Consider the following 24,294-nt stretch of genomic DNA (forward strand, 5'->3'; position numbering starts at 1 on the left):
CAGGAGCTAAAAAAAAAATAAATCATTTTTCCACACCAACACCCAGTTCCCTCCAGTGTGTGCTTAACCATTAACTGATTTAAGATGCGTGCTTAACCATTATGGGATTACCCATACGGGGATTATTACCGTTATGCAGAGCCTTTTCCATCAGGATCCCCCCCCCCATCCCCAAAACATCACCAATAAACGGTTTTGGGGTGTCAAACACTGCTCCTGCAAAGCCAACAGCTGCTGGTGGCAACCGAACCACCCCGAGCCACAGCCAGGGAAGAGCCGGTTCTGCCTCTGAAGGCAAGGAAATAAAAATATATGGTGACCAGAAGGAAAAAAAATGAATAATGTGATAATGGGTGACACATGCTGGCAGCTCACTGGGACCGTGCAGCACCCAACAGGTTAACGCAGCCCACTCCTATTTTAAAACTGGAAGAGCGCTGCTTGATCCTGATTCATTCCTTTAGAGATATAATCATAGTCTTTATGAGATGTAATCATAGTATTTATTTAAGAATTAAGTGTGTCTGAAAGCGGCCTAAACTCCCTGTGCAAGAGCTGAGTCAATGCCTCAGTGCCTGACTCCGCGCCGCTTCCAGAGAGCCAGTTCCTGGCTAACGCGGCAAATTCCCGGAGCCGCAAGGCGAGGGGGGCACCTTGCTTAGGGGACTCGGGGTGATTGATGGAGGGAGCCTCACAAGCCCCAGAGCACCCAGCGAGAGGAGGGGGAGTTGAGGACCATTGGTTTAAGGAGAAAGGATCATCCAGAGCGATGCTGTATTTTGTTATACGTATTTATTTAAATGAGCAAAAGCAGCACAGACAGGGGAAGGGTAAGCGCCAGTGGCAGCTTTTAAATGACAGAAAAGGAAAGAAAAAAATACATTAAAACATCACAAACAAACATCACTTTTCAAAGACAAGCCAGGCACCCTAGATGCCAACTTGTCAGGGTACCGTTGGGTCACCTCGAGGTGCCGAGGCAGTTACCGAAGCAGCGATGGAGATTCCGAGCCTGGGTTCCCCAAAAACCTCCTTTGCGGAGCAGGTTTGAGACCTGCCACCCCTGTTCCTGAAGGAGACGGGGCTGGGAAGAGGCTTGTGACCATTCCCAGCTCCTTTCCCACCACGTGGAGGAGAAAGTGCTTTCAAAGCAGCCGGGGCCAAACCGAGCCGCGTGCTGCGTTTTAATTAAGCGCCGGAGCAAAGCCACAGGGGACAGAGCAGCCACCAACCTAGACGAGCCAGTGGCTCAGCGATGCTCCGCACCAGCTGCCGGGCACCAGTGTGCTCCAGGGGGGAGGGAGAGGTCCCAGCTCCCATCCCATCCCCTGAGATTTCTGTCTACCCCCAGCCTGGCTGGAGAACAGGCGGTGAAATTCATGTTTAAAACCCCCAAATTTGCCTTATTGCACCCTTGACTTACTAGAGGACAGCCCACGGGTGTCCCCACCGTTACTGCCTCTGAATCCTCCTTCCCCTCGGCTAAAGTCTAATTCTGACATTCCCCCAATCTCTAGTGGGAGGAAGGCAAAAAAAAAAAAAAAAAAAAAAAATTAAAATCCCTTTATTTCATCGCTAAAAATGTGTAGTGCCCAGAATCCATAGTGTCCTTGAGCAGCCAGCTGTTAGCAACACAGCAACAGCCAAAAAAACCCCAAACCCCCAAAATTTTAAAAGCTACGCGCGCTGCAAAAGCCGCAGCAGCCGCATCCTCTCTGCGGGGAGCGCTGGGTACCAGCTTACCCCGGCACAAGCTACAGGAGCTCCCAGTTGACCTCCAGTTAACACCAGTCTGGGGTCAGCCAGGGCTGGGGCTGAACTCTGAGCCCTCCGCTCGCCCCCGTGTCCGGGCAGAAATTCCCCCGCCGTGGGGATCCCGGACCACCGACCCCCAGGGTTCTCTTTGGCAGGTTTGGTTTGCATCCCCCCCCCTCCCCCAGCCCTCCCCCCCTTGTTACTTCTTAAAGAACTTCTTGTTGAGGAGGAAAATGAGCAGGTTGACATTGATCTTGGCCTTATCGAACATCTTCATGACTGCTACGCCCTCGTATTGCAGCTGCAGCAGGTCCTGGGGGAGAGGGGGGGGCATCACCACCACCAGCCCCCCATGGCCAGCCAGGGGAGGGGGCTGGACCATCCTCGGCATCCCCCAGGGGTGAGGGGAGCTGGCACGGAGCTGGGTTTCCATCGGGACGTGCAGCAGGGAAATGCACAGCGAGGCTGCCCCCAGCTCGGGGCAGGGCTCCGAGTGTGTGTGACCCCCAAACGAGCCAGATTTGGGGTCACCACCCCCCCCCTGCACCCACCCCACCCCCCAGGTGCCCCAGGATGGGCTCCCCCCACCTGATAGTGCAGCTGGAACCGCTCCATGTCGATCCCCATGAATTTGGCTTTCACCTGGAACCTGCCCGGTTCCTCGCAGGGGGTGATGTCGAAAATCACGTTCCTGAACCTGACGGGACAGAGCCAGTGGCTACCAAGGGGGGCTTCGTGGCTTTAACGCAACCAAGGACCAGGTCACCCAGCCAGTGCAACCCCCTTGGCACACGAGGGCAGCCCCCCAGCCCAAAGACCACCCCCCTTTCCCAATCCCACCCCTCCCATCTTCTCCTGGTGATACCCAAACCCACTCACCCCATCCTTGGGTGGGGGGGCAAGGGGGGATGATGCCAAGCCTTTGTCCACGCAACCAAGGACCAGGTCACCCAGCACAACCCCCTCAGCACACGAGGGCAGCCCCCCAGCCCAAAGACCACCCCCCCTTTCCCAATCCCACCTCTGCCATCTTCTCCTGGTGATCCCCAAACCCACTCACCCCATCCTTGGGTGGGGGGCAAGGGGGCATGATGCTGAGCCCGCGTGCACCCTCCACCCACGCTACGTTCCTCTACCTGCCCAAGCTTTGCACCACAACAGCTCGTCCCACGGCCTGGGGACCACGTACTGGCTGAGCGGCAGGTCCTCAATCTCCAGCAGCACCCCCTTCTCCAACAGCCGGGCCGCCGTGTAGCGCAGCGACTGCGGTTTCTTGCTCTTCCCGCTCATCCTTGAAGAGAAGGGACCACGTACTCAGAGCTGGTCCCCAGCCATGTGCCACCCCTTGGACCCCCAGCATCTCCAGGACCCCCAACATCCAGACAGCACCCCAAAAAAAAAATAAAAATATTTTTTTTCCCTTTTTAAATTTAAAAAAGCCATGCGCCACCCCTCGGACCCCCAGCATCTCCAGGACCCCCAGCATCCAGACAGCACCCCAAAAAAAAAAAAAATTGTTTTTTTTCCCTTTTTGAATTCTTGCTTTTTTTGTAAGGGTACCTACTTGGTGGTGCTGGCGGCCAGGTTGTCGAGGCAGGTTTTGATGTACTGGTTGTAATAATCGATTTGCTCCTCGTAAAACAAGGTCTTGGCGTTGAGGCCCTGCAGGGTCTGCCTCAGCTTCAGGAGTTCCCCTCTGCGGTGCTGCCGGTACCGCCTCTGGTTGCGGATGTCCTGGGGGAAACGAGAAAGCTCATCCGACTCCTTCCCAGCAGGATCTGGAGGGGGGTTGAGGTGACCTCCCAGCTCACCTTGGCCAGCTCGTTGATGAGCTCCTGGTACTGATGGGCAGAGTCCACCAGCCCCAGGCTCTCCAAGCGCCGCAGGTTGCGGATGATCTTGCGCTTCTTCTCCTCCATGGACAGCTGGTTGTTGGCAGCCAGCGAACGGTTGCGTTGCAGCTTGGCAGGGGTCTGGGCATCCCGCAGCGCTCGCCTCCGCAGGAGTTGCTCGTGGGTGGCTTCCTAGGGATGAGAAGGGGGTGAGCCAGGCGCAGGGCTGGAACGGGACGGGAGGAGATGGAGCCACCAACCCTTCCTCACACCCACTCTCAGATACGTGTCTCCTGGCCCCAAAAGACGTGCTGCCTTCTCCGAGAAACAGAGCCCGGCCACTGCAGGAGCAGAAAAGCAGCAACCAAGGCTTCGAGAGCAGCAGGGCAGCGTTCTGCTGAGGGCCTGTTTGCCATTCCCCACCCTGAGAAACTTTTTAGCTCGTCCCTAGAAGCAGCCTCACGCATCCCCACCTCGTGCTCCGAGGCCAGCGTCCACAGGATCTCCGGGAGGGAATCTCCTGGCTGCGACTGGATCACATCCACCAGCATCTGCTTGGTGCTAGAGGCAGGGGGAGACATCAGGTGGCCGCTCCGGACCCCCACCCTCCTCCTCATTTCAATCCTCAACTCATTTAGGTTGGAAAAGCCCTTCGAGATCGTTAAGTCCAACTGATGAATTTAGCTGCCTCCCAAAGGTTTTTTGCCCGCTTTGAGCATCCCAACCCCCGCAACTCCCCCACAGCCCGTCCCCACCTCAGCACCAAGCTCCTGGTGTCGCTCTCCTCGCTGCTGGCCGCCGGCACCAGCTTGCCCGTGAGGGTGAGGGAGATCTCCATTTTGCTGAGCTGGGAGAGCATCTGCTCCGCATCGCCGTCCGCCGGGCTGGCGACAGTCTCCCCTGGGAGGGCAGAGAGAGCCCAGGTAGCCACGGTGGTCTCCGGGCAGGCGGCTTCCCCGTGCCCAAAGCAATCCGGCTAGAGCTTCACCCAAGGGAAGCATCCCCCCCCATCTCCATCCTCCTCCTGCCGAAGCGGTGGTGGGTCCCAAAGCTCTACCTACCGACGAGGGACTGGACCGTAGGAAGCTCGTCAAGGTCTTCCAGAAGCTCGTGCAGGGGGTCGCCGTGGCGCGGCGCGATGGAGTCCTGGTGCTCGAGCAGGAGCTGGGTGGTGCAGGGGAGGAGGGTGAGCACCGAAGGGGCCAGTTGGGAACGGTGAGATGCCCTCTGCCCCCCAGAGAGGACTGAGGAGTTAGGGAGGGGCAGGGGAGGACAAGCAGCAGAGAACCTGAGGAATCTGGATCATTCTCTTGCTTAAAATGTGGGGAAAAAAAAAAAAAAAAAACAAAAAAAAAAAGAGGCCAGGAGGAGCCGTGGTGGTTGTGGGATAGAGGAGTGTGATAAAACGCAGCAGAAAGCCCAGGAGGTGGGAGAAGACATGGAGCCCGCTTGCTGGCGGTCAGGTCCTACACCCTTTACCTTGTGCGTGTTGATGAGCTCCCCCAGCGTGATGTAGATGACCGGTTTGGCCACTGCCACCATCTCCGAGTACTCGTCCACGTTAAACCTCTCCTCCGGCTCAGGGACGCAGCAGGCAGCGGAGATGAACCTCCTGCAGAGAGCCACCTCTTTGGTCACCCCAAACCCCCACCGCCAGCTCACAGCCGCCTTCCCCGCCCAGCCCCGAGGCCACCCTGGTGCCCACCTGAACTTGTGATGGGTGTCCTCCAGGTACCGGTTGACCCCACAGAGATGCGCGTTGTCCCCATCGAAGGCCTTGCGGGCGGCCGCGTGCTGCAGCACTTTGGCGATGGAGCCCAGGTTGCGGCGGTGGTCGGGATGCAGGGTCACCCCAGCCGAGATGTCCACGATGTCAAAGCCGTCGGGGGCCACCACGGCCGGGTTCATGAAGCGGTAGTAGAGCAGGTTGCCCACGATCTAGGGTGCAAGACAGGCTGGGTCTGGGGGGAGCACGGGGGCTGGTGGCCAGGGATGCGGCAGCTCGGCGGGGAAGGCTCTTTGGTCCCGGTGGAATCCACCCAGAGGGGACAACAGCGCAGAGAAGAGCCCGTTGTTGGCATTTCCTCAGTGGCTCAAGGAAAATATCGTCTTGAAGGTGTTTTGAAGTCAAGAGGACTTGGCCTTCCGTAGAGGAGTACTAGCACTTCACAGGCACACACCGTTGGACCCCCCCCCAAGCCCCCCCCAAGCCCCAGGGTACCTTGTCGATCTCCTCTGCTGAAGCCTTGGGGAATTTCTCAGCCAAGGATGTCCTCAGGATCTTGGCCACGTAGCGCATCCCATAGCTGAGGAGAGGGCAGGGCAAGGTCTGTCAGCACGCGAGGCAGCACCAGGTCTGCCACCCTGCCCCGTCCCCACCACCCCTCACCCACGCAGCGGCCAGCCCCCAGCCCTGGGGCGGTGGAGGAGTCTGCAGGAGGGGCCAGCAGCTGCAGCATCCCCCCAGCTCCTTCCCCTCCCACCAGCCCAGACCCCCCCACCCCCGGAGAAAGCCTTTATCCTCCGAGGTTATCACAAAGCTCAGCTTCTTCCTTGCAAACACCTCAACACCTGTAGTAAAGCGCTCCCAAACAGAGTGGCACGAACCAGCAGCCCACCGGGGCTGGTGGAGGAGCAGAAGGAGCAGGATTTCCCCTTGTTGCCAGGGCAGTAACTCAGGCCTGCAGGAGCCAAGGGGCCAGAAGCCCCCCCAGAACCCAACCTCCCTCTCCAAGACCTCACCGAAGCTACCTACAAGCCAAGAGCGCCGCAGGGACGTGGCCTACAGACCATCGAGATACGTACGGGATCTTGTCCACGGAAGAGGTGATGGCAGAGACGAACTTGTCCGTCATCACGAGGAGGTTGCGGATGGAAATATCCAACCGCCTTTGGACCTCGGGATGGCTGAGAGCCTGCTCAGGGCTGACCTCGTACGGGAGCTCGCTGTAAATGGAAGACAAGGTCCCATCACCACCCCAACGCCCGGCACCCTTGGCCTAAGCCTCCTTGCCCAGGGCCTGACCTTTTCTGCCCGCTCTGCGACTCGGTCTGGTTGATCCACGCCTTGTAGATGTCCACAGGGTTGGTGCGGATGCTGAGGGTCTTGTCCTGCAGGACCTCCTGCACCGGGCCACCCAGGATCTGCCGCAGGGCGTTCTGCCCGCGTGCGTTGCGGTAGAAGCTGACCACTAGCCGAATCACCGTGGCGTTCCCCATCAGGATGTCGTGGACGTGGTCCACCTTGGACCTGGGGAAAGACCAGGATGGGGGCGGGGGGGGAGATGAAGGGGATGGTCCCATTTGTTCTCCAACGCAGCAGCCAGGAGAGAACTACATCCAAGCTGATGTTCAGCCTTTTCCTGGACCTCCCCCCACGCCAGGCACCCACGGCCACCCACCTGATCTCCTCCTGCAGCGCTGCTTTGAAGAGCTGGAGCAGCAGATAAGCCTCCCGTGGGTTGGACGCGTAGTTGTAAAGCGTAAAGATCACCGATTCCATGAACTTGGTGGACTTGTTCTGGGGCATCTGGAAGATCAGCCTGGCCAAGTAGACAGGCTGCGTCTGCAGGAACAAGGAGGAACACCAGGCTAAGTCCAAGCGTCACGAGGGGTGGTGGGCACAGCAGACCCCCACCAGCCCCACCTGCAGCAGGTAGAAGAGATGCTGGTAGGCTTCCAGCTTCTGCCGCTTCTCCTTGCTGAGAGACTTGAGCCCTTTCTGCTTGTCTAGGGACATCATCTCCGAGAGCTGCTCCTTGTTCTTCTTGGTCAGCTTCTTGCAGTGGGACACCACCTCCTGGAGCCACGTGGGTGAGGGGAGAGAAGGGCTGGTGGCTGCCGGCAAGCTCCGGCATTCAGCCCAGCTTCTGGGGAAAGAGCCAGAGGCATCCCAACGCCCCCCACAACCCCTCCAACCATTTCAAAAAGCCAAGCAGAGAGAAATTCAAGGTGTGGTGTGATGCCAAGGAGGGGAGCAGCAGCTCCGCGCCGGCTGAACGGGCTTAGGCACCATCACACGAGCTGGCCAAGGTCCTCTCCCCACCTGCAGCGTGATCCTGTTCCTGACCAGCAGCCCAATCTTGATGTCCATGAGGTCCAGGTCACTCTCCAGCTGCCGGCTGGCGCGGATCCTCTTCACCACCTCCTCCTGCAGCCGCAGCACCTCCGACTCCTCCCAGAAGTCGTGCTGGCTCTGCTCCAGCAGGTGGATGAAGCGCCGGACGATGTTCAGCGGCGGGTTCCTGGCGTGGACTGCGGCAAGGCACGGTCCCACCATGAACGCTTGCAGGGAAGGTTGAGCAGCCACCCCCGCCGTAGACCCTCGGAGCCCCAGCATCTCATCGAGACACCCCGCATCCTCCTCCCCAAAAAAAGCATCTTGTGATGCCGGGATGCAGGACAAGGCCGTGCCACGCTGTGTGGTACCTCCCCAGGAAGGGCACCAAGAGCAGCCCTGGGGATGCTCTAGCTGATGCTAAGGGACCACCAAGCCACTGGCCACAGGGACACTGGTGGCCAGCCTGCCACCGCCTCGCCACTGTGCAAGGCTGGCAAGGGAGGAGGCAGAGTCCCCTTCCTAATTAATTAATTACAGCCACTTCAGAGCAGAGACGAGCAGGCACTTACCCAGCATCCTGTAATCCCCACGGGCCTTGTTAGCTCGTACAAAAGCCTGGATTTTAATTACAGCTTTAATCTGCCAAGGCAAACAAGGGGGTGAGAGGTGGTTCCCCGCAGCATCCCCGAAACACACAGGGGGAGGGAAGAGTTGGGTGGACACCCGGCTGCCCGCTCCCGCTGCTGGGAATCTGCCCACGGCCCGGGATGACGGTCTCCACAGCCCGGGAATTTCAGGATTTCACTCTCCTCGGCGGTTGTTCCTCCTCCACTCGCCGTATTTCACGTGCCACCGCTGCTCCAGAGGCGCAGCTTCACTTCCCACGCACCCTTTCCCAGAAAATTTCCGTCCCCTCTCGTGGGCACCTTGAAGTCCTCGTTGGTTTTTGGTGGAACCGGAGGGTTTTTTTCTCTCCTCATGCTTTACAGATCCCGATAATTTGGCTTCAAGACCCACCAGGCATCCTTTCCCACCCACCCATCCCACTGCAAGGATGCTCCGGTTCCTCCCTCCGGTTGCACCGCCAGCACTCGGGGCAGAGATCCACCTGCCCGCCCAGGATTGTCCCTCTCTGCTCCCACGCGTGGTGACACAGTCCCGGGAGGAGTTTTCCTCCCCATCCCATCACTCACATTCTGCCTGAAGTAGCACAATCTCTGCCGGTACCTTCTCCGAGCCCGCCACATCCTCACGGCTGCCTGGATCTGGCAGGGATGGTCAAGTGGTTGGATACTGAAAGGGCTCACTCAGCCAAAGCAAAAGGGGGAAAAGGAGGAAAACCAGGGGATTTTTGCTAGATTTTTCCCCCAGCCCAAGATATTCCCCCCCCCCCCCCCATCCCCTCACATAATGCCCAGCCATGCCCTGGTCCAGGTTCTGTATCCTCCATCCCCTGCTGTACCGGGCAGGGGGTAAACTCTGCGCTTACTGCCCAGTAACCAGGTGGTGATGCCCGACGTGGGAGTGAAGGGGAACAACAACAAAAAAAAAAAAAAAAAAGAAAAAAAAAGGGCGACAGGGAAGCATCCAAAAAAAAAAAAAAAAAAAAAAAAAAAAAAAAAGGGCGACAGGGAAGCATCAAAAAAAAAAAATAAAAAGGGCGACAGGGAAATCTTCCAAACCTTGATCACAGCATCCACGTTGGCTCGCAGGTAGCATAGCCTCTCCAGGTACGCCCTGCGCTGCCTGGACCCTCTCCACCAAGCCTGGGCGTAAGAAGAGACACGGGGCTACCGAGACCTGCGCAGGGTCCCTGCCGCGCCTGGCCGGGTTTGGCAGCCTGCGCGAGAGCAGCATCCGACACAGGACGGCAAAGCAGGGGAGCAGCGCCCAGAGCAGCCGCTCCCAGAAAAAACGAGCCCTGTGCCATCATCTGTAATACCCTGGGGGAGTCCAGCCCCACCCCCACCCCCCCGCCATGGTTTGCATCCCCCCCCACGCGGAGGTGGGACAGATTCTGCCTATGTCACCTGGATGCTGAGGGCAGCCGGCTGGTGGTCCCGCAGGATGCGCCGCCGTGCCGCGACCTCCCGGCGAATGAGAAAACCCCGCAGCCGAGCCTGGAGCCTCACCACGAAGGGGACGTGGGACCCCCACAGGCGCTCCCGGTCGTGCACCGCGGTCACGCGGGTGATGACCGACTGGGGGGACACCACGCATCGGCTCAGCACCAGCGACGCCACCAGCATCCCCCACACCCCCCCAGCACCATCCTGCCCGTACCTGGATCTCCTGCCGGCTCAGGTGCGTGGTGTTGAGGTCACCATCCTGCGGGCGCTGCCAGCTGCCCTCGAAGGTCTGCAGGCTCAGGTAGTACTCAGCACCATCCTGCAGCCTGTGCCGGATCCAGCACCGCTTCCCGCTGCCTGCTGAGACAGACGGGTGCTGCTGGGGCAGGGGGATGCTGCTCCGCTGGATGGCTTGGGTACCCCAGGTTTCTGGGGGTCTGGGGTGGGGGTGGGGATTTCGTGCAGCCCCCAGTTTCACCTGCGTGGCTCTTGGTGGCCATCAGAGCCGCCAGCTGCTCCTGGTAGGCGGCGGCACAGGCGCTCACCACACCGCACAGAGCCACGTCGGGGTTGCGCAGCACCCGCAGGGTCTGCGCCGCCTTCCCCTCCTTGATGGCCTGGTTGATGGCGGCGGTGCCCAGCGCCACTGCGGGGGCAAGGGGGGGGCTCGTTGAGACCCTTCACACCTCCCCCCCACCCAGCGCCCGTGCCGGGGGGAGCACTCACTCCTCCTGGCTGCCACCGTGTCCTGGTTAGCCCTGCTGACGCCTTCCCGGATCTCTTCCCACCACAGCACGGCTCCCTCGTCCTCCGTGGCCTGCAGAGACGGTGGGGGACGGAATAGGGGGTCCAGTGAGCTGCATGACCCCCCCCCCGCCCCCCAAGAGTTTCAGCGGTGCTGGTCTTGTGCTACAACTCTCCTCGAGCACCCTGAGCTCTGCAAAGCACCGCACTGCCGGGGTGGGGGTGGCTCGAGGGGATGGCACCCTGGGGGGGGTGGGGTGGGGAATGCTGTGTGGCTCGAGGGGGTGCCACACTGTTGGGGGGGGGGGATGCTGTGTGGCTCGAGGGGGTGCCACACTGTTGGGGAGGGGGGGATGCTGTGTGGCTCGAGGGGGTGCCACACTGTTGGGGGGGGGGGGATGCTGTGTGGCTCGAGGGGGTGCCACACTGTTGGGGGGGGGGGGATGCTGTGTGGCTCGAGGGGGTGCCACACTGTTGGGGAGGGGGGGATGCTGTGTGGCTCGAGGGGGTGCCACACTGTTGGCGAGGGGGGGGATGCTGTGTGGCTCGAGGGGATGCCACACTGTTGGCGAGGGGGGGGGGGGAAGCTGTGTGGCTTGAGGGGATGCCACCCTTCTTGGGGTGGGGGAGGTGGGGGGATGCTGGTGTGGCTCAAAGGGATGCTGCACTGCTGGGGGGCAGCGGGGGATGCCATGCTGCCAGGGGTGGTGGTGGTGGGGATGCTGCGTGGCTCGAGGGGATGCCACACTGCTGGGGGGGGGATGCTGTACTGACGGGATGCCATGCTGCTACAGGGAGGGGGGGGGGATGCCACGCTGCTACAGGGAGGGGGGATGCCACCCCACCTGGGCTTTCAGCCTTCGGGCCTGGGCCAGCACGTGGTGGTAGCGCAGAGCGGCGTGGGGGGCGATGCCGGGCAGGGCGGCCGCCAGCAGCAGCAGCGCCGCCAGCGTCTTCTCGGGGTCCGCCTGCAGCAGAGCCTCGTTGAGCAGCCGGACGGCGAGGACCCCTGCGTGGGGGCGAGGGGACACGCGGCTCAGCTCCCTCCGTGCTCCGGGCACTCACCGGAGCCGCAGCTCAGGGTAGTGCGAGATTCTCGGGTGTCTCATTAGGGTTGAGCTCCTGGCACGACCTCCCTCTCCCAGATTCGCAGAATCCCACCCTCCTCCCCCGCTCGACCAGGACTCACGGTCGTTTTCATCTCGCACTGATGAGTTGGTGTCATTGACACTGTCCTGAATGTCATTCCAGCTCAGGAACTGGGCTCCCGCTTCCCCACGTTGGCTTTTCAGCTGCACCAAATCCTCGAAATACCTGCAGGAGGGACATGGGGCAACAGCTCGGAGCATTTTAAGCAGGGACAGCATCTGCCAGAGCCGGCTGCCTTGCTTTTCCAAGGGGAAAAAGTGGTGAAACAAGCCCAGGGCCACCCACACACCCCCCACGGGATTGCTCCACGTCACCAACGATACGCACGGTGCCCCTCTCCTTACCGCTGTGCATTCGCATCCTCGACCCCCGAGAGCCCCAGGGCAGAGCTGACCAGGCTGCTCCGGAGCCCCTCGACATCCCCGGCATCCAGAGCCTGGTTAACCAGCGCTACGGCCGAAAGCATCTCCACAGCCACAAACAGCTCCTCGTGGGCCAGCTCACCCTGCATGGAGCCAGCAGAGGCACTGACCCCCCCTGACCGCATCCTCCAGCCCCAGCAGCCCCCCAGGGGCAGGGGGAGCACCCCCCACGGCCGGTGGGACCCACAGCCCGTCCCTGGGGAGCTCTCACCCGTGGGTGCTGGCGTTGCAGCAGGGCCAGCTGCTGCTGGTACAGGGGGGCAGCCAGCCCGTAGACATCGGGCAACTGCGCCGCAGGGTCCATCAGCGCTTCCAACGTCTCCGCCGGCATCCCTCGGCGAACGGCTGCGTTGATCTGCCTGACGGCCCGCAGCACTGAGGGGGAGACCCCGGTGGGCTGCAGGGAGGTGGCCGTGCCCCGTCTCCCCCCTGCTGGGGCACTCAGGTTGCCACCAGGGCCACCAGCTAGAGGGATGCACCGGGCGGCAGAACCCGCCGCAAGCACCACGTCCACCGCAGCACTCACTGGCTCGCTCCTCCTCGCCCCTCTCGTTGGCCGCGAGGACCCCTGCCTCCACCTCCTCCTGCTCCAGCAGCTCCGTGTAGCCCAGCTCCTGCGGTGGGCAGAGAGAGCAGCTCCTGCTCTCACCCCACACCCTGCTTGCACCGATGGACCTCAGCCCCTTTGCAGAATGCTGCTGGTCCACAGAGCAACCCAGGGAAGGGGGGGACGGGACCCTCCTTTGCTCCTGGGGTGCCACCCCAGCAGAGGTACCAGCAGGTTCCTACCAGCGCCTTCTGCTCCCGGTCCATGCTGAGCTGCTCCAGGTAGCGGTCCAGGTTATCCCGTCGGAGGCAGCGCAGGGCCAGGCTGGGGTCCTGCAGCGCACGGTACAGTGCCGGCGCATCCCGTCTCTCCAGGGCATCGTCCACCTCCTCCAGGGCTCCGTGCACTAGGGGAGAAGTCGCTTTACGCCCGGATAAGACGAGCGGGGAAATCATCCCGCAGCCCCAGGGAGCAAAGGGAGCTGCAAGCTGAAGCCCACACGCCAATAAATTTTAATTTCCTCCTTGGAAATGCGCAGCCAGCCCTGCTCCCCGCTGATCCGGAGCTGGTCCGAGCAGGTAGCTCCTTTCTGCTGCGCCCACCACCCCAGGTAGGCTCCCCCCTGCGGCCTGGGGTCCCACCAATAAGGTCTGGAGACCCCTGCCCCATCTCTGCTCACCGTTCACTTTGTTGATGTTCCCTTGGATTTCAGCCTGGGTCAGACACCAGTCGTAGATGTCCTCTCCCTCGGGGATTACCTGGAGGTACTGGAGAGGGACCCACCACCCTGAGCTTTCCACACGCCGGGGGTCCCCTGCAGATGCTTGGGCTCCTTCCCCCACCCCAAGGTCAACCAGCCCCCCAAGAGGAATCATTTCCCCACCACTTTTTCCCGCACCCCATCTTCTGATCAGCTCAAGGGCTCTCCCAGGCTCTGGAGGGATGCCCCCCCCTCCAGCTGGAAACACCCACCCACCCATCACCAAAAGGGCTGCTCCTCTCCCAGCCCTGCCAGGACACCCCCTCTGCACCCCCCTCACCCTGTTCCTGGCATTGCTGCCCTTCTCCAGCTTGGCCTGGTGGAGCATCTCCTGGTAGGCGCCCGCCAGCACCTGGCGCAGGTCCAGAAGCATCGCGCTGGGGTTGCAGAGGGCGGCCATCGTCTCCGCCACCACCCCCCGCTCCACCGCTTCGTTGATGGCCAGCACGGCGGCGTGGACTGGAGGCGAAGTGGGGGGGAGGCGGGGGAGGCAGGGGAGGCAGGTCACGGAGGGCTGCAACCAACCGTCTGCTCTCCTCCCTGCACGCAGCAGGATGAGCTGCGCCCCCTGCACGGTGGCAGGGACCCCCCCCCCCTTCCCAAAGGGCCGGCTGCCGTCTCCAGCACCCAGGAAAATTCCAGGAAAATCTCCGTGCCCCTACTGCAAGCGCAGCTGACACAAAACCCCAGCTGCTGCTGCTGGGAAGGGGCTGCACCAGCCCAAGCAGCCCCCCTCGGTGGGCGACCCTCGGGGCCAGCAGCCCCCCTCGGTGGGCAACCCTTGGGGCAAATGACCCCCCCAGAGCAAGCGACCCCTGGGGCAAGCAGCCCCCCTGGAGTGAGCAGCCCCCCCCCCCGCAGGCGAGTGACCCTCAGGGCGAATGACCCCCCACAGTGGGCAACCCTTGGGGTGAATGACCCCCCAAAACAAGCAACCCTTGGGGTGAGCGGCCCCCCTCCCATCAAACACCCTCCAGTTTTGACACCCAGGGGCCAAGCTGCGACCCCATCACAGGCTGATGCTCAGCACCGCTCCCCCCACGCCCCCCCCACCCACCCCCCTCAAGTGCCCCCCATCACCTGCTGCTTCGTCCCCCGAGAGCTCCTTGGCCAGGATGCCCCCGATCCGGCTGAAGGCGGGCAGCTGCAGCCCGTACTTCTCCAGCTCCCGCTGCGTGCTGCTGATCTCCTCCTCTGGACCAGAAGGCAGGCAGCACCGCTCAGCACCGCTCAGCACCGCCCACCCAGACCAGAGGGGTGCAAAGACCCACGCATGCATCACCAAGGCAGCCTTGGAAAATCCTGCCCAGGGTCCCCCCCTCACCGCATCCCTCCCACCTCAGCGACCCAGGAATGCTGCAGCCCCCCTCCCCAGGGCACCAGGAATGCTGCAGCCCCCTCCCCCAGGGCGCCGTACCCGTGAAATCCACTTTCCCGTACAAGTCCTGGATCTGTGGAGCCAGCCCCAGTTTGAAGAGGTACAAGCTGCAAGACAGAGATGCGCCGTGACGATGCCATCACTCCCTCCATCCTCCCGATGTGGTCCCCAGCCCCGCGGCGATGCCACCCAAGGGGTCCTGAGTGTGGATGTGGCTCATGACAACAGTTTTGGCCCCAGGGCCAGGTCTGGGATGCCCACCTGAGCGCATGGATGCAGTAGACCACCCGGGGCATGTTCTTCTTGTCGTAGATGTCGGTGGTCTCCGGGTGGAAGATCTGCCGACGACGAGACAAGAGAGGGCTCAGGTGGGGATGGCACCAGCAGGGTCCGTGGGGACAATGGACAGGGTCCCTCGGGGGAGGACAGACGGACTGGGGTCCCTGGGGGGAGGGGGATGACGGACCAGGGTCCCTGGGGGGAGGGGGAGGACAGGTTTTGTGGAGAGGATGGACGGGGTCCCTGGGGACAGTAGGACAGGACAATGGATGAGGGTCCCCAGGGGAGGGGGATGGGAGGACGGGATGGGAAGATGGGATGGGGGTCCCCGGGGAGGGGATGGGAGGATGGACGGTGGTCCCTGGGGAGGGGATGGGACCACGGGATGGGGGTCCCTGGGGAGGCAGGATGGACAGGGGTCCCCAGGGAGGGGACGGGACCACCTGGGGAGGGGAGGATGGGATGGGGAACCCCTGGGGAGGGGAGGACAGGTTTTGTGGGGAGGATGGATGGGGTCCCTGAGGAGGGGAGGAAAGATGGGATGGGGGTCTCTGGGGATGGGAGGACGGACAAGGGTCCCCTGGGTCTGGGACCCCCTGGGGGACCGGACAGCCTGGGGTCCCCGGGGAGGGCAGGAAGGGTGGGATGGGAGTCCCTGGGGAGGGAGGATGGACAGGGGTCCCCGGGGAGGGGAGGACACTCAGAGACGAGGGTCCTGCAGGGAGCCGAGCAGCCCCAGTGCCACCACCATGGCAAAGGCCAGCGTGTCCCTTGGCGGGGGGGGTGACATTACCGAGGGGGGGGGTGACATTACCGAGGGGAAGCCCAGGTGGCTCATGGCATCGCGCCAGTAGTTGATGTTGTCCGTGTGCCGAAAGTGAAGCCCAGCTGCCTGCGGGGGGGGCGGGGGAGAGCCGGGGTCAGGGTGACCCCCCCTCACCCCCACCCCTGGGATCCCCCAGACCCAGCCAGGACCCCCGTATCCTCCCCCCTGCCCCACTTTCAGCCAGGAGGGAATTCCTTCCCATGCCGGAGCGGGCGTTGGATGCGCCGGGACAAAAACACCGATAACGAGCCGCGCTCCCGGCTGCTGCTAATTAATATTGCCACGAAACCAAGGACCTGCTGCTAATTAATATTTACATTAAACCAAGGACCTGCTGCTAATTAATATTTACATTAAACCAAGGACCTGCTGCTAATTAATATTTACATTAAACCAAGGACCTCTCCGCTTCTCAGGCGCTGCGGCAGAGGGGGGGGGGCTCCTCATGCCCGAGGGATGCTGCGCTCCATGTGGGAACCAGGAGGGGGGAGGGGCATCTGCCCCCCCCCCCCCCCAGGAGCCCAGAGCCCCAGCCAGTACGGAGCAGATTCCCGGATTCCCCCTCCCCAATTAAACCACTTTTATCCCATCCTGCGACTCTTCCCAATTCCCCCCCCTCCCCCCCGCCAAGCCCCAATGGAGGGGGGGGGGCTGCGCCACCAGTTGGGGTTCAACCCTGCGGCACTGGAAAGGCTCCGGCTGCTTTTGGGGTCAATGGTGATACCCCAACCCCCCCCCACCGTGGTACCCCTCCCCCACTGCCACCATCCCCCTCCCCCCCACCTTATAGCACTACTTTTGGGGTCAATGGTGACACCCCAATGCCCCCCCCCCCTTGTAGCACGACTTTTGGGGTCAATGGTGATATCCCAAGCCCCCCCCCCGGGGTATCTCTCCCCCTCCCCCCCCCCAGCCTTGTAGTGCAACTTTTGGGGTCAATGGTGATACCCTAACGCCCCCCCCCCGGGGTGCCCCCCCCATCTTGTAGCATGACTTTTGGTGTCAATGGTGACATCCCAAGCCCCCCCCTCCCGAGATGCCCCCCCCACCTTGTAGCGCGCCTGGTGGCGGTCGTAGAGCTTGGCCAGGGGGACGATGGTGGGGGCGAAGCGGTGGCCCAGCTTGGCCAGGACCACCCCGTTGCGCAGGGTCTCCTCCAGCTCTGCGGGGGGGGGGCAGCTCCTCCCCCAGGCAGGCCTCCAGCCAGCTGCCAGGGTGGGGGGAGGGGGTCAGAGACCCCCCCCAAACCCTCCCCACCAGGAGCAGCACCCACATGAACCCCCCACCCCCCATCCCCCCCATCCCCATAACCCCCCCACGGGGCAGCCCCCCTTCCCCACAGCTGGTTGGGGTGCAGCAGCACAGCTGGGTGCCCCCAGCCCCCAAAAAAACCCCAAACCCACCTTGGAAGGGCCAGGAAGCACCAGGAACCGGCAGGATTTTGCCACAACCCGCCCACCCCCCCACCCACAAGACCCCCTGTGCCTTACCACCCCTCCCCCTTCCTCTCCTTGTTCCCCCCCGATATTTTTTTTTTTTGGGGGGGGGGTGGGGGTCTCCAGGGCCAGCCCCACCGTTTGGCTTCCTCCAGGTGACACAGGTACTGGTAGGCGACGTTCTGCCGCCGCTGCTCGTCCATCTGCTCGGCCGTCAGGCGCTCGCCTTGGGGGGGGGGGGGGCGGGGTAAGGGGGCGTCAGCACCCACACGGGGGTCCCCAGCGCCCCCCCAGCACTGGTGGGGGGCGATGAAATGGCCCCAGGCCCACGTTTCCAACCAAGGTCACGGTCATGGCCGGAGGGACGTGGCTGTGGGTCCGGGACCCTCCAGCACCGCGGGTCCCCCGCCGGCGCCCCACTGCCCCCGCACAGCCCCCCCGCCGTGCCCCTGCCACTGCCCCACAGCCGCCACCATCCCACAGCCCCCCCGTCCCACAGCCCCTCCCCCCGTGTCCCACGGGCACCCCTGTAACCACCCCACAGCCCCCCCCGTGTCCCACGGCCCCCCCGTCCCACGGCCCCACAGCCCCCCCGTGTCCAAAAGACCCCGTGTCCCACGACCCCCCCCATGTCCCACAGCCCCCCCCGTGTCCAACCCCCCCCCATGTCCCACAGCCCCCCCGTGTCCAACCCCCCCCCGTGTCCCACAGCCCCCCCGTGTCCAACCCCCCCCCCGTGTCCCACAGCCCCTTCCCGCGTCCAGAAGCCCCCGTGTCCCACAGCCCCCCCCGTGTCCCACAGCCCCCCCCGCGTCCCACAGCCCCCCCCGTAGCAATAAGCCCCCCCACGCCCAACGCCCCCCTCCCCCCCGCGGGCACCCACCGCGCGCCGGCCCCGCTCCTTCCATGGCCGCGGTCGCGCGGCCCCACCCGCCGTTTGAATCTCGCGCCGCCCGCCCGGCGCCGCGAGGGGACCGATGGGTGGGGCGGGGGGCGGGGCCGCGCCGGGGGGCGGGGCCGGGTCTTGGGGCGGGGGCGGGGCGGGGGGCGGGGCCGCTCGCGGGGGTGAGGCCGCGCGGGGGGGCCGGGCCGGGTCTTGGGGCGGGGCCGCGCGGGGGCGCAGGGGGAGTCGTGGAGGCGGGGGTGGCACGTGTTGGGGGCCGGGGGGAGCCCATGGGCGCTGGGGTGGGTATTGATCGGGGGTGGAGGGGGAGCCCGAGGAGGGGGGGGAGCCCTGGGGTGCAAGGGGAACCCATGGGTGCGGGGGGGCACAGAGCGGGGGTGCAAGTTGAGCTCAGGGGTGCTGGGGTGCAGGTGGGGGGGCACCCCCAGGCAGCCGCCCCCGCCATGGGCACAGCCCCCGAGCGCACCCACGGAGACCTGCACCCACCAGGGCCACCCAGTGCCCGGGGGGGCTGCTGGGGACCCCCGTGACAGCTGGGCCAGGGGACCAGCCTGGTGCAGCCCTTTTGGGGGGCGGGGAGGAGGGGCGGCCTCGGGGTGCCCACGGCCGGGCTCTCTGTGAAATGAGCCCCCCCCTCCCCCCCCAGCACGTGCCACCCAGGTTGCCATGTCACCAGTGACGGAGCTGAAACTGGAGCCAGCCGGGCCATGGTGGCAAGGTGGCTCCTCTGGGGGACCCGCTTTGTCCCTGTGCCACCCACAGCTGTCACCCAGCCGGGGGGCTGTGACCCACTGCGGGGGGCTTTCCAGGCAGCCCAGCTCCGGTGGGACTCGGGGACCCCCCTGGACCCCCTCGGTCCCCATCTGGACCATAGCCCCCCCCCGTGGGGCTGTGGACACGGGGGGATGTGGGATACTGGGCCACAGGGGGGCTGTGGGGTGGTGGCAGGGGGGCTGCGGGACACAGAAGGGGTGGTGGACACAGGGTGGGGGGTGGGACACGGGGGGGGGCGTGGGGTGGTGGGACACGGGGAGGGGCCGTGGGACATGGGGAGGGGGTATGGGGTGGTGGAGGGGGAACTGTGGGACACTGGGGGGGAGCTGTGGGGTGGGGCTGTGGGACATGGGGGGGGGGGCGTGGGACACGGGGAGGGAGCTGTGGGGTGGGGGGGGCTGTGGGACATGGGGGGGGCGTGGGACACGGGGGGGGAAGCTGTGGGGTGGTGGCGGGGGGGCTGTGGGACATGGGGAGGGAGTGTGGGGTGGTGGCGGGGGGCTTTTGGACACGGGGGTTGTGGACATGGGGGATGGTGGGACACAGGGGGGGGCCATGGGACATGGGGGGGGCTGTGGGACACAGGGGGGCTGCGGTTTGCAGCGGTGATGCCCCCCACCCCGCTCTCACCACCCTTCGCACCTACAGAGCACACGGTAAGTGCCAGCACCCGGCTCTTCTGCCCCCCAAAAGACCCCCCCGGGGAAGGACCCGCCGTGCTGGGTGACCCCCCCAAAGACCCCCTCCTCTCCCGTGCCCACAAAGGTTTGCGGGGGGGCAGGCGCCGGGCTGGGGTCCCCCTGGGAAAGGCTTTTTTTTCCTCCCGGGAATTTTGGCAGCCAACAGGCTACCAGGCTTTTCTAATATCTATTTTTTGCAAGAATAGAAAATAATCTATTTTATTTAAAAAAAATATATATATATAAAATAACGCTGCTTGCTTTAAGAAACCCCCGGACTGTGCCAGCTCGGCTGCCTGCTGCACCCCCTCCTCACAGGGGGGTCGCCCACCCTACCCATGGCTTCGGAGGCGCCTACCGGAGCGCAGCCCCCCGCAGCCCCCGCCATCCCGCAAAAAAGCCGGAAAAAAGGGAAGGAGCAGCGGGATGGGGGGGGAGGCGGGCGGGCGCCAGGGGTCGAGGTGACAGGGCGGGGGGCCGAGGTGGCGGCGCTGACGCGGGCCGGGCGGCGGGCGCTGGCGCGGGGGGACGCGCGGGGGGCGGTAGGGCGCTTCAGGAAGGCGCTGCGCCTTTCGGGGGGCTCGGGCAGCCCCCGGCTGCGCAGGGCTTGTGCCTTCAACCTGGGGGTCGCCTACGTGGAGAGCGGGAAACCCACCAAGGGCCTGGAATTCCTGCTCCGATCCCAACCCTCGGAAGGGGAGAGCAGGGAGCGGGGCGGGGGGCTCTATTTCAATAGGGGGGCGGCTCAGGAAGGGCTCCAGGATTTTCCGAAGGCGCTGGAGCGTCCTGGGGCGACGCAGGTGGGCGGCCGGGCAGGGACCCACGTGCAGATGGGATGCTGCTACCTGGGGATGCGCGAGCCGGCGCGAGCCGCCCGTTGCTTCCTGGAGGCGGCACGGAGCTACGCGGCGGCGGCCAGCCCGGAGGCGGCGGCGGTGGCGCTGAGCAGGGCAGGTGGCTCCATGTTGCAGAGCCGACGCTTCGGGGCGGCGGAGGTGGCGGGGGTCCTCGCCCAGTGCCGCTCGCTCTGCCCGAGCATCCCCGACGCCGCCCTGCGAGGTACCGCCGCGCAGCACCCCTTTGCTCTCTGCTGCACCCCGAGGTGCAGCACCGGCACCCAGCTTTTCCTTTTTGCTCCGTAGCAAAACTCTACAACGACGTCGGGCTCGGCTACTGCCGGCTCCGCATCTTCTCCCTGGCTGCCGAGAGCTTCCAGCAGGCGCTCGGCCCCCGTGCTGGCGAGCAGGATGAGTGCGGCGAGGCCGCGCTGCTGCAGAACCTGGGTGCTGCCCACAACGCCCTGGGCAGCTTTGGCACGGCGCTGGGCTGGCACCGGCGAGCGGCGGCGCTGCACGGTAAGGGCAGCTCTTCGCTCCCAGTTTGGCCAGTTGCACCAGCTGGGGATGGAGCCTGGCGTTCCCCATTGCAGGCGCTCGAGGGAACCGGAGGGCGCAGGGGCAGTGCTTCAGCAACCTGGCGTACGCCTGCAGCCGGCTCGGGAACCATGAGGCTGCCGCAGAGAATTACCTGCACGCCTTGCAAGCCTTCCGGGACTCCGGTAAGGGGGGGGTGGGGGGTGCAGGTATCCCTGGGCTGGGGGCAGGGGGCTCAGTGGCATCTGGATCCTGAGTGGCATCCAGCCCACCATGCGCCGCATCCGAAGGGCATCGGCCATGGTCCCTCAGCGGCGCCAACACTGTCCTTTGCCCCCCAGGGGACATGCAGGGACAGTGGCAAGCGTGCGAGGGACTGGGGGCAGCCTGCTTCCACCTGGGAGACCCCCAAAAAGCCGTCAGGCACTACAAGGAGGCCCTGACTTTGCTGGCCCGCTGCCCGGTAAGACGTGCCAGGGATACCCCTGAGGATGGACCCCCCCCCCCCCCGTGTCACCCCCGGGATGTCCCGGGGTGACAACGCAGGCTGTCCCTTCTGCAGGACACCCCCAGAGCTGCCTGCGAGCGCGTCGTGCAGAAGCTCAGCGATGCCATCCAGAACCAGCTCTGCCTCTCCCGCAGGGGGGCCTGGGCGCCCACCCCAGCAGCAGTGAGCATCCCCCTGGGTGGGCAGGGGGACACACGCATGTGGACCCCGAGCTGTCCGCCCCCCCCGCAGCAGGACGCCGTCCAACTGTGGTTTTGCTCCACGTGGCCCCGTGCCAGGGCGAGGCAGCTCCGGCAGAGCAAGGCGTGAGTAGGGAAGCTCCCACCCCATCCCATCCCATCCCACCCCACCCCACCCCATCCCATCCCATCCCCATCCCACCCCACCCCACCCCATCCCATCCCATCCCCATCCCACCCCATCCCATCCCCATCCCACCCCATCCCACCCCACCCCATCCCATCCCCATCCCACCCCATCCCACCCCACCCCATCCCATCCCATCCCCATCCCACCCCATCTCATCCCACCCCATCCCATCCCCATCCCACCCCACCCCATCCCATCCCCATCCCCATCCCATCCCACCTCATCTCATCCCACCCGATCCCCACCCCACCCCATCCCACCCCACCCCATCCCATCCCCATCCCACCCCATCCCATCCCCATCCCATCTCATCCCACCCCATCCCATCCCCATCCCATCCCATCCCCATCCCACCCCATCCCATCCCCATCCCATCCCCATCCCATCTCATCCCACCCCATCCCATCCCATCCATCCCACCCCGCCCCACCCCACCCCATCCCATCCCCATCCCACCCCATCCCATCCCCATCCCACCCCACCCCATCCCATCCCATCCCCATCCCACCCTGCCCCACCCCATCCCATCCCACTCCTCCTTGCTCCAGCGGTGACATCCCAGTGTCATCCGTGAGAAAACTCTTCCCTTGAGCCCAGGTCCTTCAGGGGGGGAGCCCAGGCTGGGGACGAGCCGTACGCACCGGGAACACGTCCCAGGCACTCAGGTAAGAGGCTGCAAATTAAACCCCAGATTTAATTAAACCACGCGGCTAATTTTTGCCGGAGCCAAAGCTTTGGCACCGTCTGGCACCGGGTTCCTGCCCGTTTGTCCTTCCTCCCTGGAGGTAGAGGAGCAGCCCTGGCTGATGGCCCCGCACCAGAGCCCCGCAACCCACAGGACGTCCCTGGGGAGGATGAGGATGGTCCCAGCACGGCTGCAGGGTGTCACCGTCAGCCCCGCGCCAACAGGTGGGTGGGCGAGGAGGGGCACCCCCATGCAGGAGTGTCGAAGGGGACGCAGCGAGCGGTGGCGCCCCAGGGATTTCTCGCGGTTCCAAGGTGAAAATCCCGAGATTTTAAAAGATGCACAATTCCGGGGAGTGCCTTGGGGGTCTTTCAGGCTGGAATTTGGGGACGGTTTGGTGGCGGTGGGGGTGGGCTTGTGGCACAGACCCCCACCAGCAGTCTCTGCTTCACTCCCAGTAACCTCAGCAGCACCCACCGGCCCCCAGCCCCACCGCACCACGGCAGCCCCCAGCCCCGTGAGTACCAAGCGCCACCGGGGCTGGGTTCGCCCCGGGGGCCACTGCTCTCACCCGGTGGTCCACAGGGCACTGGACCCCCCGGACCCTCCGACTGAGGCCCCCGGAGCGGTAGGTGACACGCTGGAGGAGCAGGCGGGTAGTCTGGGCTGCGGGGGGTCCTCTGGGGGGAGGGTTCAGGGATGGAGACCCCCTGGCAGGGCTTGGGACACCCCTGCTGGCCACGTGGCCCCAAGGCTGAAGTCACTGAGGCTGGTGGTTTGGGGACCTTGGGGCCAACCCCAGCCCCCTGCCCTAGGGAGGGGGCAGCACAGCACCCCTGCAGGAACCCCCCCCATCCACCCGGCGCCTCTTCTGCATCCCACCGGACACGCTGTAACACGCCAGTGGCCTCGCCACCTCCCAGCCCCGCTGCTGCCACCCCCACCGCTGCCGCCAGCTGCTGGCCCCCCACCAACCAGGACCCCCGCACCAGGACCAGGGCACTGTCCCTCATCTGCAGCCTTGTGTGAAGGCGGAGGGCACCGGGGAGATGGTGGCATCCCACAGCGGCCTCGCGCGAGGATGGAGGACACCAGGGAGATGGTGACATCCCACGGCATCCTCGCACGAGGACGGAGGACGTGGTGACTTCCCACGGCATCTTCATGCAAGGGTAGAGGACACCAGGGAGATGGTGACAGCCCACAGCATCCTCGTGCGAGGACGGAGGACACGGTGACATCCCACGGCATCCTCGTGCAAGGACGGAGGACACCAGGGAGATGGTGACAGCCCACAGCATCCTTGTGCGAGGACGGAGGACACTGTGACAGCCCACGGCATCCTCGTGTGAGGATGGAGGACACCAGGGAGATGGTGACAGCCCACAGCATCGCTGTGTGAGGACAGAGGACCACAGGGAGCTGGTGCCCCACGGCAGCCCACCCGCACAGTCCCACCCCCCCAGTACCGGACCCAGCCCCCCCCCCCGTTAACCGCCCGTTCCGCGCCCCCGTGGTCATTAAACGCGACGAGCGAGGGGTCTCGGGGGACACGAGGGGTCCCCTCCCCCCCCACCTCCCCGAGCCCCCGGCGCTGTCGCTAACGGGCACCCCGGCCTGGGCCAGCGCGGTCTTAATACGGGAGGGGGCGGGGCTTCCAGCCAGGTACCGCCCCCCGCACGGGGGTGGGCGCTCTGCTCCGACGGACCGAGCTGAGCCGAGCCGAGCCGAGCACGGCCGAGTG

The 24,294-nt window shown here is 64.4% G+C and overlaps 2 protein-coding genes across 5 annotated transcripts; one reads left to right on the forward strand and one right to left on the reverse strand.

The window, feature by feature from the left end:
• Positions 1 to 777: 777 nt before the first annotated feature.
• Positions 778 to 18,266, reverse strand: IQGAP3 (IQ motif containing GTPase activating protein 3). The gene is given in 39 exon segments (XM_080369121.1): positions 778 to 2,068; positions 2,344 to 2,452; positions 2,945 to 3,046; positions 3,320 to 3,489; positions 3,567 to 3,779; positions 4,061 to 4,148; positions 4,343 to 4,487; positions 4,649 to 4,751; positions 5,067 to 5,199; positions 5,293 to 5,525; positions 5,809 to 5,893; positions 6,393 to 6,533; positions 6,613 to 6,837; positions 6,989 to 7,152; positions 7,234 to 7,386; positions 7,633 to 7,841; positions 8,217 to 8,286; positions 8,841 to 8,912; positions 9,330 to 9,413; positions 9,678 to 9,848; positions 9,931 to 10,073; positions 10,195 to 10,362; positions 10,443 to 10,533; positions 11,306 to 11,469; positions 11,650 to 11,774; positions 11,954 to 12,114; positions 12,243 to 12,406; positions 12,558 to 12,645; positions 12,821 to 12,984; positions 13,258 to 13,345; positions 13,619 to 13,797; positions 14,419 to 14,532; positions 14,756 to 14,823; positions 14,978 to 15,054; positions 15,810 to 15,887; positions 16,871 to 16,996; positions 16,998 to 17,028; positions 17,396 to 17,483; positions 18,141 to 18,266. Coding segments are annotated over 39 exon segments (4,926 nt in total). The 5' UTR covers positions 18,166 to 18,266; the 3' UTR covers positions 778 to 1,954.
• A 494-nt stretch (positions 18,267 to 18,760) lies between these two features.
• TTC24 (tetratricopeptide repeat domain 24) lies at positions 18,761 to 24,126 on the forward strand. 4 transcript variants are annotated; one of them, XR_013924354.1, is made up of 13 exons: positions 18,761 to 18,984; positions 19,539 to 19,591; positions 19,883 to 20,674; positions 20,758 to 20,970; positions 21,045 to 21,173; positions 21,330 to 21,451; positions 21,551 to 21,801; positions 22,463 to 22,530; positions 22,651 to 22,864; positions 23,009 to 23,067; positions 23,136 to 23,178; positions 23,366 to 23,690; positions 23,741 to 24,126. XR_013924354.1 is itself a non-coding variant. In XM_080368858.1 (12 exons), the coding sequence occupies exons 1-12, from the start codon at positions 18,869 to 18,871 to the stop codon at positions 23,577 to 23,579; spliced, it is 2,274 nt and encodes a 757-aa protein (XP_080224984.1). In that variant the 5' UTR covers positions 18,761 to 18,868; the 3' UTR covers positions 23,580 to 24,126. The 4 variants fall into 4 exon arrangements, 3 of the variants coding, with proteins under 3 accessions (XP_080224984.1, XP_080224985.1, XP_080224986.1); XM_080368858.1 differs by having other exon boundaries at positions 23,366 to 24,126; XM_080368859.1 differs by having other exon boundaries at positions 18,762 to 18,984; positions 22,651 to 22,774; positions 23,366 to 24,126.
• The last annotated feature ends 168 nt before the right edge of the window (positions 24,127 to 24,294 follow it).

Source organism: Falco punctatus, assembly GCF_963210335.1.
Source record: "Falco punctatus genome assembly, chromosome: 18".
Taxonomy (NCBI): Eukaryota; Metazoa; Chordata; class Aves; order Falconiformes; family Falconidae; genus Falco; species Falco punctatus.

Coding starts and splice junctions, on each gene's coding strand:
- TTC24 (XM_080368858.1), top strand. CDS start 18,869: ATGGTGGCAAGGTGGCTCCTCTGGGGGACCCGCTTTGTCCCTGTGCCA. Junction 21,452..21,550: donor CTTTGCTGGCCCGCTGCCCG/GTAAGACGTGCC, acceptor TCCCTTCTGCAG/GACACCCCCAGAGCTGCCTG. Junction 23,068..23,135: donor CCACGGCAGCCCCCAGCCCC/GTGAGTACCAAG, acceptor GGTGGTCCACAG/GGCACTGGACCCCCCGGACC.